The following is a 14550-nucleotide window of genomic DNA, read 5'->3' as shown; positions in this document are numbered from 1 at the left end:
AGAGGAGAAGAACCTGAACCTGAATGAAGTCCACTGGGGGCTATTCTATTGCCAAGCTGTTCAACTTGGAAGAGGCTCAGATGCTCTAGAGATGGTGGCAGCACAAAACTCTAAAGAGAATGTAAATTGAGACAGTGAGAATCCGGTTCATCACTGATGAACTACCTTTAGCTTCAGAAGAATTACAGTAGGGATGAATGTGGTGATTAAGGGCGTCATTTTCGAAGGGGCTATGCACTTGCAGCTCCTCCTGATTTCATTTGGAGTAGACTCATGGACTCCCAATATTCTGCTTTTCCCATTTGACACCCTGGATTTGTTTAAAGATCCTGATAAACATCGCACCCTTTCTAGATAATGGTAATATCACAATATTTGTTTTATAACAATTGAAGTTATTGTGGAGGAGATTTTCAAAAATGCAGATGGCAAGTAAGTGCCTAACTCCCATTGATTTTCAGTGGGAGTTAGGCATGTAATTGCTCTGTGCACCTTTGAGAATCTTTCCCCATGTTGCCTATGTTGAAATCTGTAAATAACCAGCTTCAAAACAAAAACAAGACATTGCTCAATCATTATTATGTGGTGTTTATTTCCTGAGCTCCATAGAGTATTTACCAGAAAGTTATGAAAAGAAGGCAATACAGTCAGTTTGATTAGTGGATTTATTAATTCAGTGGATTTAATTGGATGACTGTACTAGCAATCATTTTGAGATTTTTCAAAGTGCTTGGTTGGCATTGACCTGTCTCTGCTCACATTGAAATAGAGAGTGTTTTTGAAGATCTCACTCTTACAGGTTCGACTGATACTCTTATCAATACTACAGAGTTCTAGACTAGTGTTTTTGTTTCTGGGGCACTAATGACAGCATGCTGTGTTACTGAGTATAGGATTTTGTTGTTTGACCAGTGGGTTTTTTTGGGCAGGTCTGTGTCTAGTTTATTAAAAATGTTTTCCCTCTTTGATGGTTCCTCTCTGTTCTCTTGCTCTGCAGTAGTTTCTTTGCTGGACTGAATTTACAGACTGCAAATACGTATTGCTACTCATGTTCCAAATTCACTTGATTTAGAGTCGAATTATTATATGGGTTTATATTTAATTTCTCAAATCCAAGAATTTAGCTTAGAAAATACTGTATGTGTTGATGGGAAATTGAACAGGATCCTGAGAATATAGGATGTTTTATGAACAAGTCAGTGAAGGCTAACACTTGCTACAAAGCAAGAGGAAAGCAGGGAATGATCAAAATATGCTTCCAAACATTACAGTAGATCATTAAACTGCTTAAATTCTAGGAATAATATTTGATTATCTTATTTGTACTTCAGATATTCATAAATATAGAGCTGAAATTAACCACTGTGCCCTTAACATTAGTTGTCGGTTGGTTTTTAATTGTGGATCGCTAGTGCATTACATTTAAGTTTCTCTGTTTTAATAAAAGGCACTCATCAGCTGAGATAAGGAAACAGTTTACCCTCCAACCAAGCCTTGGACAGTTTTGTCAACGAAGTATAAGTGGCTCTGGCTCTATTCAGCTGGTAAGTACTGAATTTAGGTTTTTTATGTATAGTATTTACATCTATATTGATTTATGTTTTTAGACTGAGTTAACTGAACCCTTTTAGGGGGGTGATCATGCTTTTTCCTGTCCTTTGCATGAGGCTGTAAGAAAATTACTGCAATATGCATTGAGGCAATGGCACATGTGAAATGATTGTCAGTGGTGCCAAGGGCCTGAGATAGGTTAACATCAATCAAAGTAAATAAATGATGTTGCAGATTATGGCCTTTTGCTGGAATCTTTTGAACCCTGCCCTGTAAGGCTGTATAGGAATAGAGGTGCATATACTGGGTGCTGGCCCATGGTGCGCTGCAAAGATGGCTTTGTGCATAGAATAAAAAAGTGCATGACGTGACCCAGGTGTGCTATAGCTCAGTGCACGGTTCCCCACCTTCCTAGCATGAAGCATTTGGCACTGACCAATGTTGGAAACAGGACTGTACGTTAGTTAAGTAACAAATTTTGTCAACATACTTCAGTGCTTTTTTTCTTCTTATGAGTCTGTGGACAGATGGCCATTTCCTTGTATTTATTGCCAAACAGCAGCATTTCACCTAGTGAAGGTTAACTGACAGCACTGGATTCGCTTATGTTTTGGTTGTACTGAGGAATAGGAAGTACTCTAGCTTAGGTGTCGAGTAATTAGCCATAGAGAGTAAAGAGAAGTGACTGGATGTTTAGCTTTATATTATTCCATGTTAGAGCCTTTTCAGGGAAGATCTTCAATGCCAAATATGTAACAAGAGAATGCCCTCCAGATCTGTCTTCTTCCTACAGGTGCTAACAACTGAATGGCCAGATTCTAGTCAGCTGTCCACAGTGGGGCTCAGGGCTGGAGGTAAAAAGGTATCTTACCTCCTGGTCCTAAGCAGGGACTATCCAGAATCTTGATGGGCAGTGTGATCCTTGCTACCCAAAAGTGTGCTAGGTGCTTGAATGGGGAGAAGGATGCTAGCTCCTTCCTCTCTTTCATGTCAGTCAGTAGAGCTACTTGGACAGGTAAAGGGTAGTATGCCAAGCCCTTTTCCCAGATGGTGCAGTGGGTGTGTAGGTGTGCCCTGCTTGAAAGTCACTGGGCTCGTTCTGCTTGTGTAAGGTGCTCCCTCAACATCCTCTCCAACCTGCTAGAGGTCACATAGGGAGGAATCTAGCCCCTGTTTATTGTAACAAGAGGAAACATATTCCCTTTAAGATCTTTTTGAAGGCCCATCAACAGCAGGGGATATTTGGGAATATCCGATGCTGTCTAATAAAACAGAAATGAAAATCTGACCCTTTTCCGAGTGGCTGTAGCAGGAGGCAGAGTATTTGTGCCCCAGCAATTGAGAAAACTGGAAATACTGCAAGCATTCACTTCCTGTGTGTCACGGCTAACCACTAGCATTTTTACTCGCTTCCTCAATTTGAATGCCGTGGTGAGGCAGGGTTTTCTTTCTTCTATTGCTGTCAGCAACCTGCTTCTGCTGTTAGGAAATTTGGTAACACTAAATTTGACTTCCTGTAGCCACCATTTTGTGAGCTGTCACAACTTACATGCCTTTCATCCATCATCTAAAAAGGTACGTCTGCTGTCTGATTTAGAGCTATTTCTGTGGGATGATTAAATTGCTCTTCATTGCATAGCATGTGTAGTGTGTGTGTTTGGAGGGTGAGTACAATAATGTATCATAAGATGCAATGAGGACTCATTTGAAAATGTGCATTTTTTCTGTTAGTCTATTACATAAAATCTCTATTTAGTTTTATTCTGTCACCCCTTTTTGAAATTCTTATCTGGAAAATGTACACACAATTCAAATGACCAAGGTTATTATTGCCACCTAAACTAGATAAGTTAGAAGCAAAATAAAATATGATTGATTTGGTTGATGAAAGTGGCTGGTGTAATGTTGGAAAGTAAATATAATGGTTGATTTTAAAACTGGATTTCAATAAGCAACATCATTTGGTTTTCAAAACACTGTTTTCAAGCAAAAAAATCAGTATAGATATACTTATATGCATTTTAAATCACTTTGCCTCATTTGTTTTCAATCTTTTGTAAACTATGGAACATTTTACCAGATGTCTGCTGGTATATGCCTTATTAGTAATGATGGCAAATGATTCAAAATTAATCATGAGATTTAAAAAAATAATCATCGTTAATTGGAGTTTTTGTTGCACTGCTAAACAATAATAGAAACAAATTTAAGTTTATTATCCATATTTTTCAAATATATTGACTTCAGTTACAACACCAACTAGAAAACAGAGTGCTCACTTTATATTTTGATTACAAGTATTTGTATTGTAAAAAAACAAACAAAAAGAGAGTGCAGTCTACAAGTTGAAAAGTGAAGAGATATTTGAATCTTTATCATATCTGCTACATAAATGTCTTACAACACTGGCTACCACAGTGTCATGCCGTGCTGATTTCACTTTCGGGTGACATTGTGAATAAGAAGCTGGCAACATTATCTTCTGTAAATGTAAACAAATGTAAACAGAGTTGTTTATGATCTTAGCAACTGACTGAACAAGAATTAGGACTGAGTCAACTTGAAGACTCTAACGTTTTACATTGCTTTGTTTGAGTGCAGTTTTACATAAAAAACAAATCTACATTTATAAATTACACTTTCATGACAAAGAGATTGTGCTACAGTAGTACAGGTTGAACCTCACTCTCGGGCACTCTCTGGTCCAGCAACATCTGTGGTCCAACATGATTTTAGTTAGCCGGGTGTTCACTTATCATGGGTGTAGCCAGGTTTCTTGTGGTCTCATAAAGTTTGTTTACAGTCACCAGTCCTGGCTCTCAATTTTCTGTGCTGTTAACTCTAATTTACCACTACATGTCTTCTAAGAGCCAAGTAAGCAATGCAAGTGTTAGTAATAAGCATAATAAATTTGAATTGATATTCTATTATTGTTTACCAGTATGCTTAAAACAGTGATTAATCACGATGCATTTTTAAAATTTAGTTCATTTTGAGTTAATTGCTTGAGTTAATTGCAATTACTAATGCTTTACCTAGTAATTGTTCTAAAGGATTTTGAGCATATGTGAGGATATTTTGACTGCAATGCCAAAGACTGCCTGAACTTAGTAACCATTGAGCATCAGTCTGTGTTCCTACTTTTCTACTGAGACAAAATTCCTCAATCTATGGAGCCAGTGATATTGACTACAGAGGATATAGAATGGTAGTGGTATATTGATTACAGAGGAGTTAGAGATATTGGTTGAAATTCTGGCCCCATTGAAGTTAATGGGACTTTTTGTTATTTGCTTCACTGAGGCCAGGATTTCATGCATTATAGCTAGTGTTTTCCAAAAATCCATTTGTTTACAATATATTGTCCCTTTTAAAGAATTGGATTAGCACAGCAAGCTAGCAATGGGAAGACAATTGGGAGAGATGGGTACTTCGATAATAGCAATCCAAAGAACAAGGTCAAATCCATATTAGTCTTGCTGAAGGTAGTTTCACATCAGATAGCTCTGTGGTCTTTAAAGAGCAATTTCAAACAGGCCAGTAAAAGGATTTGACAATCCTGTAGGTGTGGATTTCTGCACACATGGAAAGCACCATCAAATGCCCAGTGCCAACTTTGTACATGTGATTTGTGTTCAGTAGATGTACTTGTCCATATAACACTGACAACACATACAGTAAGTAAAATCAGATTAGTACCCTGAACATTTCTGACAGTCTGCATACTGGGAATTTTCCATCCTAGTACTGTATTGGATGTACTGGAGAATGATGTTTTTATGATGCACTTGCTATAGATGCAAACACTTGCTACTGAAAATACCCTCAAGTTCCTAAAAGTGGAACATAACTGATGTAGAAAAGGAAAGGATAGAATAGTATCTAACAAGATGCAAATAGCACAAAGCAAGAATTTATAAAAACTTTCACTCACTGAAATGTAAAATACCTATATCCTAATTTCTATAAGAGGGCCCCTCTTTTTTTTTTTACAAAGCTGAATCCAATCTGAATCCAAGCTTGTAAAAAACAAAATAAAACAAAATAAAAAACCTGTTTGCCCAAAACCTGAAGTTCTTATGTTTTACTCAGTTCATATACTTTTGAAATGCTTGTTGCCTTCAGTGAGAGTTTTGCCTGAATAAGGACTTCAGGATTTGGTCCATAGTTTTTATTTGTATGGAAGAACCTTGAAATGCAAACAGAATAGGATTGGTCCTGCCTTGCGCAGAAGACTGGACTTGATGACCTCCTGAGATCTCATCCAACTCTATGGGTATGTCTAGACTACATGCCTCTATCAACAGAGGCACATACAATAAGCTACCCAACATAGTCAGTGAAGCACGGATTTAAATATCCCCGGCTTCATTAAAATAAAAATGGCCGCCATACTGTGCCAGCTCAGCTGATCGTCGGCACAGCGTGCGAGTCAAGATGCGGATTGGTGGACAGGGGAAGCCTTTGTCGACCACTCCTGTAAACCTCATTTTATGAGGCATAAGAGAGCGGTCGACAAAGGCTTCTCTTGTGGACCGATCCACGTCTTGAGTCGCGCGCTGTGCCGACGATCAGCTGAGCCGGCACAGCGCAGCGGCCATTTTTATTTTAATGAAGCCGGGGATATTTAAATCCCTGCTTCACTGACTATGTCGGGTAGCCTATTTTACATGCCTCTGTCGGCAGAGGTATGTAGTCTAGACATATTCTATGATTCATAGGGAGTGGTTAGTAGTATCAACCAAATATTGAAATAAATGGTATAAGAAAGATCAGATGTCTTATTTTTGTTAATTGCTGAATATTGTTTGTAATCTCCAGCTATAGGACAGTACACATGGACTATGATCTATGCTTATACCATTTATTTTTGGTACTTTCAGGAAACAGCCTTTTGCAATATTTGGACTACTGTCATGACAGAGTCCTTGTTCTTGACAGTCAAGGCTAGTTTAACAGGCTGATTTGATAAACATACTCCACTGTACATTGGTACATTTAGTTATTCTAATCTTGTAATTATCTTTCATGGCTCACACTGTACTTAGTTTTTCATGTACTTCCTCAGCGCTCCCAGAGAACAAAAGATAGATTATCTTAAACTGAGACTTTTATACCACTTCACTACTTATAATGAAGACTTCATTATATTATATACTTTTATACCACTTCATTACTTAAATGAAGACCTATAATAGGAGATAGATAATCCGTGAATGTGACTGGACAGGTGTTTCATTGTCTTCAGACAAGCTGTCTATTTTTTATTAGTTACACAGTGAAAAACAAGAAATAACAGTATCTTCTACATATGTAATACCTTGTATATTTATATAAAAGAAGCATAGTTCTAAGTTGCTGTTTCATATTTTTTTCCATTCAGCAGTAGGAAATTCTGACACTATTGTTGTGACTATGCAAGGAAAAAGAACCAACCAATTTGATAGTAGGTCTATTGGAAGAGTTTATATGTTTTGAACTTTGCTCTCAAGAGGATGTTCCATTTAAGAATGGCTAATTAGGTGTGACTAAACATCGTTTGGCTTTATTAAAGTTACACAGCGCAACTTACTGCAGAGGTGGCAGATGCTAGAGGTTTGTGATAATGGCAACAGCAGTTATATGTATTTCTAAAGAGTTCCTTTGATAATTATTGGAAAATATCATCAAAATAAGTCATCTGTCCTAGCCAGGGGCTAGGAAAACAACCCTGGTTTTAGATTTTGATAGTAATTGTATTGGGGGTTCCATGGATTTAATTTGGAATTGAGAGCACTCAGCAACTCTGACAATTAGGATTGAAGTATGTCTGGCAGGAATCCAAATAGTGAAATATTTTGATTATTTTGGCCCGGACTGTTTGTATTGGATGTCAGGATCTTCAGTACCTGCCTTAGCTGTGGCTCCTACATTAGGGACTCAGCCACCATGATCTGAATATTTCTGTTGCCTTTCACTGAGGATGTTAGGTACCCTTTGGCTGCTGCCTGCTTGCTGACCCTTCCTCATTGGGCCCTTTCCATTCCTATCTGTCTCTGCTTCTGCACCCATTCCCACAAGTATAAAGATCAGCCTGAACTGGGAGACTGAATTATTAAATGGAGTAGCAGCCCAAATGGATTGGCTTTTAGGGGACTCAGATATGCTTGAACCAGCCCTCACTTCCACCAGTCAGTGAATGTTCTGAGCTGCAAATCTGGCCCAAACTTACTGTGTTTTACTTTTCTAATTAACTCTTTTCTCTTCTACCTCTTCCATTTTAAAACAGCTCCTTCGCTAATCATTTTCTTCTCAGAAGAATTTTGCTAGCACCCCACAAAAGGAATAGAGTTTTTTGGGTTTAGCAGCGGCAGTAAGCTAGAGTTATTTCTTTGAAATGCCCACCTTGCTGTAAAACACCTGTTCTATTTGTTCTCTTCAGCCTCAGTTTTATGAAGCAGTGGAGCCAGTGGATTTTGAAAGTTTCCTGATGACACAGCTGAACAACTTAGACTCAGAAACCGTGCAAGAACTTGGTGACTTTCCTGAAGATGATTTGGACATCGTCTTTACTCCAAAAGAATGCAGGACTTTGCAGCCTTCCTTGCCTGAAGAAGGGTAAGGAGAGCTTTTTTGAAAGAGTGTGTGATTAAAAAGGGACTGAAAAGCCATGTGTAGGCTAGATGCTCCCACGTCAGCAGGGCACTTGTTCACGTTCCTGACTTTAAGCATGGAATTGAATAATCCCATTGATTTCAAAAGAGTTGCTCACATACTGAAGTACCTTAATATCTCGAGGAACTGGAAGCCTATGAAAACATTTATGCAAAGACATAGATGACGGTTGTGATCTAACTTGTGGAAGAGGGTTTTGTTTTGGAGACTATGTAGTTTTCTCCTATAAATGCCTGTGATAGGACTGCAAGTCCCCTTGACCATCCAGTTTATGATCTGACTCCTCAAGGTAGAGTTTTTAACAGAGTAGTTAATCAACTAGTAGCCAGCTAAAATGATGCTTTTGAAGGTCAGTTTATTTAGTTAAACTCATAGTAGGAAATGCCTGATTCAACTCCCCCAGCCACATCACATGCACACTTCTTGCATAATTGCCTGAACAGATGCTGCTGCCACTGCATGGGGCTAGCAATCTGTACCAGAGCCTAAAAGTGGGAGCCACATTCAGTCCAAATGTGTTCCCCTGAACTGTTTCTCCTCTTCCTGTGTTTCTCCCTGGCCTGCCTCCTACCCATCTCCTCCCCCCGCCCAGAATTTTTGGCAGTCATTCCAATAGTCTTGAACAACAGCCCACTGCAGGTATGCTAGATGCTCATGCTGGATTAAGTATTTTTGAAACATGAGTGCTTGCCCAAAATGTAAAGTTAGAAGGGACAGGGGAGACCACTGCTTAACAGCTATGCAAGGACTCGAGGGAGATGTAATAATACTACTTGCCAGAATCAGGAGGGAGCAGATCGTGTCCTTGCTGGCCCATGTGTGACACAGGGCTCAGCTGTGTGGGGCCAGTCATAATTCTGGAGGTTTTTTTTTTTAAATCCTAGAACGTGTCTAGGAAGGAGTTGAATCCATTCTGGCTTGCTAGGGATTGTTGGCAGCTACAGGAGAAGTAAGTGTCAGGCATTACCTGGCAGCCATCCATTGCAAAAGGCAGTGTGGGGGAGTGTGCAGCTGGTGGTCTCCTGTACAGCCTGTAAAGGTGTCAAGGTCAGTGAATCCTCCTTCAACAAGACAGCAACACTGAGTGTAGGTGTTGGGAGAAAGACAGGCCTAGACCTTATTTTCCGTTTCTTATTCCTTTTAGATAAAATTGGCCCTTTATGTGTTTTGAATATGGATCAAAACCAGCCGCCAAGTTCAGGGCTTGCTTAGATTCAGAGTTCTAGTTGGGCTCCTCTCCTTTATAACATTTCAGAGAGAAAGAAAAGAGATGCAATTTTCTTCTAAATGGCCAATAATGACCACAGTTTACAAGACATGAAGCGGCTCACACACTTCCATTCTATTTCTTTTAAGCCTAACAGGCTGTATCAGAACAAGCACACGGTTAATTCTTAATGTGTTTTGCTTTTGCTGTTAAAGAGTATTAAGAAGCTAAATGTGAACGTTAGAAAAGTCACACTTTCTTTGCGTATGACTAAACAATTTGATTAGAGAGAAAAGAAAAACAGATGAAAAAGACCAGCTGCAGCTGGGCACTCATTAATCAGTCTGTGGCTCTGAGAACCTTGTGGTCATTCTGACAGGTTCCCCCGGGATACCACCTGGAAATGCGGTAGCACTGAGCCCTCTGACCTCAGTTCCCTATTAAGCACTGTGCAGGTGCTCAGGGAACACAGCTCTGCCGGACCTTTCATGGCCCAGAGAGAAGTGTCCTTTCCAGCACCCAGTCCGGCACCTGACCTGCAATGGCTGGGGGACAGGCCTGCCATGGCCAGAGGACATGCACTGCTCCTCCAGTCCCAAAACAGGCCCAGCATGGACCTGTGTGGCTGGGGAGAGAGGTGCCTATCCCATGACTCCAGCCCCAGAGTTGCCATGGTGGGGAGAGAGAGCAAGAGGGAATTCTCTCTCCCCACTGTAGCCCCGGGGAAGTCTGCATTCCAAAACCTTCCTCCCTGCTCTCCCAGACCTACACCTCCCTCACCTCAATTTTCTGCCCCATCCCTGACCCTACCTTAAGCCCACACACCCAACCACAGTCCTAACACCTTCACACCCCAAATGCTATGCGCCAGCCTCAAGACGCTTCCTGTACTCTGAACCCCAGCTCCACTCCTACCACATGAATTTTGTTATGTGCACCAACACAGAGGGGTTGTGTCACACATCACTTCCATATTGGTGCACATAAAAAAATTAATTCCTCACATGTGTGGGAAAAGTTAGAGGAAACACTCCCTCTGATGCAACAGCCTGGGTTCCCTCTCCAATATACTGCTGGGACAAGTTGCAAAGCTCTCCCAGCATGCAATGTCACCAGCATTCACACAGGTACGGACACACCCCGCTGCAGTCATATCATGCTCTAATCCAGTCTGGCCAGTATATGGGTTTAATACCTGGTCCACCTCTTGTGGATTATAAGTGATAGCAAACAGATCAAAGCAGATAACCTAGGAAAGTGCAAATTGAGCTCAACACTCTAGATATGTAGAGTATGAATTTGAAAATTCTCACTCTGAGTGATAAACTGGCTGTTAGATTCTTAAGATACAAGCTGCCTTGGCTTTGCAGCTTGGGTTTCCAATGTTCCATACACAGGCTAGAAATCCCTTTAGTCTGGAACCACCATTTCCCCCACTTCAGTGTTTCTTCCTCAGGTGTTTTCTGTTGTATTGTTGTTGGGAGAGTGAGGTATCCCTATGATGTTATTTCCCCCTTTTATATCTTCACTTGCTGAAAAGCTCTTTTGCTGTGACCTGGTCAAACAGTTCCCATTGTGTAGTGCTGTCTTTGAGGGGTTTCCTCTGTACACAGTTCCTGGGTAATCTTTGTGGTTGTGTACATTTCCTCAATCAGCCCTTAATATTGTTTGACCTGTTAATTATTGTACCTGAAGGGCTGCTTGTGGAGGTTTTTCGAACCTCACAATATGTTTCAGTAGCACATACATAGCCAAACTTCTTAAGTTCCCATATGATGAACGTGGATACACTCCGAGATATTAATGTCTAGCTTGCGGATCAAGACTTTTAGAATGATCTCTCACAAGGCACTGGACATACCTTAATTTTATAACAGTGGTGAATAAAGGAATTCTGGGGTGTCACTCCTACCCCTTAGATTATTGCCAGGCAGTAGTCACTGACTAATGCAAAGGCAGTGAGTTAAGGGGAAAGGTGCGACACTCCAGACCCTCTTATTCACCACTGTCAGGCCGCTGACAGGGGTGGGAGGGCAAAACTAGCACCCTCCATGCATCTCTGAGGCCTAGAGCATGGCATGGAGGGCTGGCTGCTCCCATCCCTGTCCCTCCTGCCCAAACCCTCCCCCCTTTCAGGAGCGCAGAGCTGGCCTCACCTCACCTTGCCCAGCGGCCTACACAAGCTGTCGGCTCCTCTGGCCACTGTTACATAATTAGGATATGTTTTGCACAAAGTATGCCTAGTAAATATAATGGACAATATGCTGTTTTGGATCCTAGTATACACTTGCCATTCCTGTCGGTGGAAGTTCTGTTAGCTATGGCTCACTTCCTTAGAAATCACTCACCCAAGCATTTTTTTAAATGTAGACCATCTGCTCAAAATCATATATGATTGATCCAAGTTAAACATTTTCGTATGCAGTTGCTCAATGTTTATTTATTATGAATTTAAAATATTTTCGTCCTTATTTTCCCCTCATGGTGGATAATATTTTTTCCTTTTGGTTTTCACATTGAGAAAGAAATATCTAGTTTTGCCACACATAATGAATTACATGAAAAAACGGTTTAAAAATATGTCAGAGAACAATTCCAAGTGCCTCTTACATCATATAAATCCTGGGATAGTCCATAAAATTTTGCATAGAAGGTGATTTTAAAAAAATAATTTTATTTAAAATAATTCATATAAGGAGATAAATATTATTGTGATTTCTAATCTGCCCCAAAACAAGAGTTTATTATTATAAGTCATTAATACTTTGATGTTTGGAACTTTTGCTTAGATAAATAATTAAAAATGTTACACTGCTTCATTGTGGATCAAGCTAAAATTTTTTTTTCAGATTATAGACCCTACTGTTAGTGAAGAGTAGCAGTGTTCCCTTTTCACAGGAAGAATGTGTAGACTCATGCTTATAGGCCCTGTCTCTAGTACAGGGATAATACTGTTTTTGTAATTAGTTTGAGACAAGTGCATCTAACCAGCTTCACCATTGTTGAATTATGTGCACCCAGCAGCTTTTAACATAACATGTCTTAGCAGGTTTTATGTCCTCCTGGGGTTTCGTATTTTAATTTTTTACATATATTTATATTGTGTTTTAAAAATGTTGTAAGCCGCCTTGAATATTTTAAATAGAGAGAGGGGGGTAAAAATATTTTACATACATAAATAAATAAATAGCCATGTTTGGATGTCCATATCTGTCAGGATAGGGATGTTAGATATTGGGTAATTGAATAGTTATGTAACTGCATGAAATCTTTGCAGCTACATGATTATTTAATAGCCCCTGGGGGTGGGGCCAGCAGCCAGTGCACTCCAGCCCCACTCCTGGGCATTCCCTTGCCTCTCTGTACTGCTGCCTCTGTATCAGAGGCAGCAGCATGGAGTAGCAGGGGGAGCCGGTCTGCAAGGGGAACCAGTTTAAAAACCAGCTCCCTGCACTGCTGCCTCTTGATACAGAGGCAGTAGCGCAGGGTGGCAGCAGCCCCTGTCTGTGCGGGGTCCCAACTCCCCATGGACAGAGGCTGCTCTGTGGGATGCAGAGCAGCTTCTGCCCATGGGGATCTGGGACCCCCTGCAGAAAAGGGGCTGCTGCTGTGAAGTAGCCTTCATCTGCAGTGGGCCCAGGCTTGCCTTGGACGGAGGCTGCTCTGTGGAATGTGGAGCAGCCTCTGTCTGCGGGATGCTTGGGCCATCCACAGACAGAGGCTGCTTTGTGGCAGCCTCCTCTGTTCCCATCCCCTGCTGCTGCCTCTGATAAGCCGGCTCCCTCCCTAGCACCGGTCTCTCCCCCCGGCTGGCTCTGATACAGAGGCAGCAAGGGTCGGGGGGACATGCGTGTAGTTGAAAAGATCAACCAGTAAGCCTAGGCTTATTGGTTAATCATATAGTCGACTACATGTAGACATCCCTATACCAGGGTAGTCTCCGCACTTTGAGAAAATCTTCATCGCTATCCCAGAGTGCCTGAGCAAGAGGCAGAATATCTGGGGGATGCTGTACACACAGTAGCACGTAAAGCACTTTAGTCAGAGGTGTCCTGCATGGAGAGCAGGGAAGACAAACCACCAGCCAACGTGACTGAAAGGATCTTAGCTACATTGCAAAACTAAAACCAGTTACAGGAAGTTTTACTGTTTGTACATTTAAGGTATGTTTGCACTGGAGCTATAACATGTAATATTCAGCTTAAGAAGACATAGCTGCATCAGCATTGATCAAGCTAACCTTCTAAAAGTAACTATGTAGTAATGGCGTGACTGTGATCCTGTCTGAGATTCAGCATTCATGCCTGGATGATTTCTTTTGTTTTGCAGGATTTTATGGCTGCCATAAAACACTTGGGTAGTCTTGTATTCATGAGCTATATTGAGTGGTAAATAGTTAATTCTGTTGAAACCAGAACAGCAACAAAAATTCCAGCATGACAACACATGCAGTACAGATAAATCTTCCCCTTCTCAGACATGACAGTGTTTTCAAAGTATTAACATGTATTTTTTTATTGTCTTTCCCAGTGTTGAATTGGATCCACATGTCAAGGATTGTGTTCAGGCATATATTCGGGAGTGGCTAATTGTGAATCGAAAGTAAGTTACATATTTTCAAATGAAACAGCAAATTACCTTGCTTTATTTTAACATAATAGGTGTTGTTATAACTAATCCCACAAAGGTGGGTTTTGAATTGTTGAAGATGAGAGTACATTTTCAGCTATTTTTGTCCATAATTTTTTTTGTTTGAGCAGATGCACCATAAATAAAAATTCTTGCTTTTGTTACTTTGTTTTTTGACAGAATAACAGAACAAATGCAGAGAGAAATATTTCATATTAAGTGATGAATGATTTCTGTGCAACATGAATATTGTATTTATTATGCTACTCCTGTTTAATTGACAAGCCAGGTGAATCTGTTTAAGTAGATTCACATACTCCACTTTTGGGAGATGTGAAACTCAGGTCCTGATCACTTCTCATTAAAATTCCCATGGTGCCATTCACAAAATCCTGACCAAATCCCAAACTGACTAATAACATTCACCATACTTAAATTCTGTCTTCCCTCTCAGTATGGTACGGTGCTCTTCATTTCTGGTCCTAAACAGTTATGTGGTGTTGCAGTGT

General features: G+C 40.5%; 1 protein-coding gene across 2 annotated transcripts in view; it reads left to right on the top strand.

Annotated features, from left to right (window-relative positions):
* Positions 1-14550, top strand: part of DOCK8 (dedicator of cytokinesis 8) — a 148774-nt gene that overhangs the window by 22993 nt on the left and 111231 nt on the right. The window contains exons 2-4 of one of the 2 annotated variants that reach the window (XM_075931670.1): positions 1448-1544; positions 7973-8148; positions 13943-14014. In XM_075931670.1, coding sequence (XP_075787785.1) covers positions 1448-1544; positions 7973-8148; positions 13943-14014 — 345 coding nt within the window. Of the gene's footprint in view, positions 1-1447; positions 1545-1655; positions 3127-7972; positions 8149-13942; positions 14015-14550 lie in introns of those variants that run through there. The other variant, XM_075931671.1, reaches the window with a different exon arrangement.

The sequence above is a fragment of the Pelodiscus sinensis genome, chromosome 6 (assembly GCF_049634645.1).
Source record: "Pelodiscus sinensis isolate JC-2024 chromosome 6, ASM4963464v1, whole genome shotgun sequence".
NCBI classification, from domain to species: Eukaryota; Metazoa; Chordata; order Testudines; family Trionychidae; genus Pelodiscus; species Pelodiscus sinensis.
Note: the sequence above shows the minus strand (reverse complement) of the source record. Positions and strands in the feature narration are given on the sequence as shown.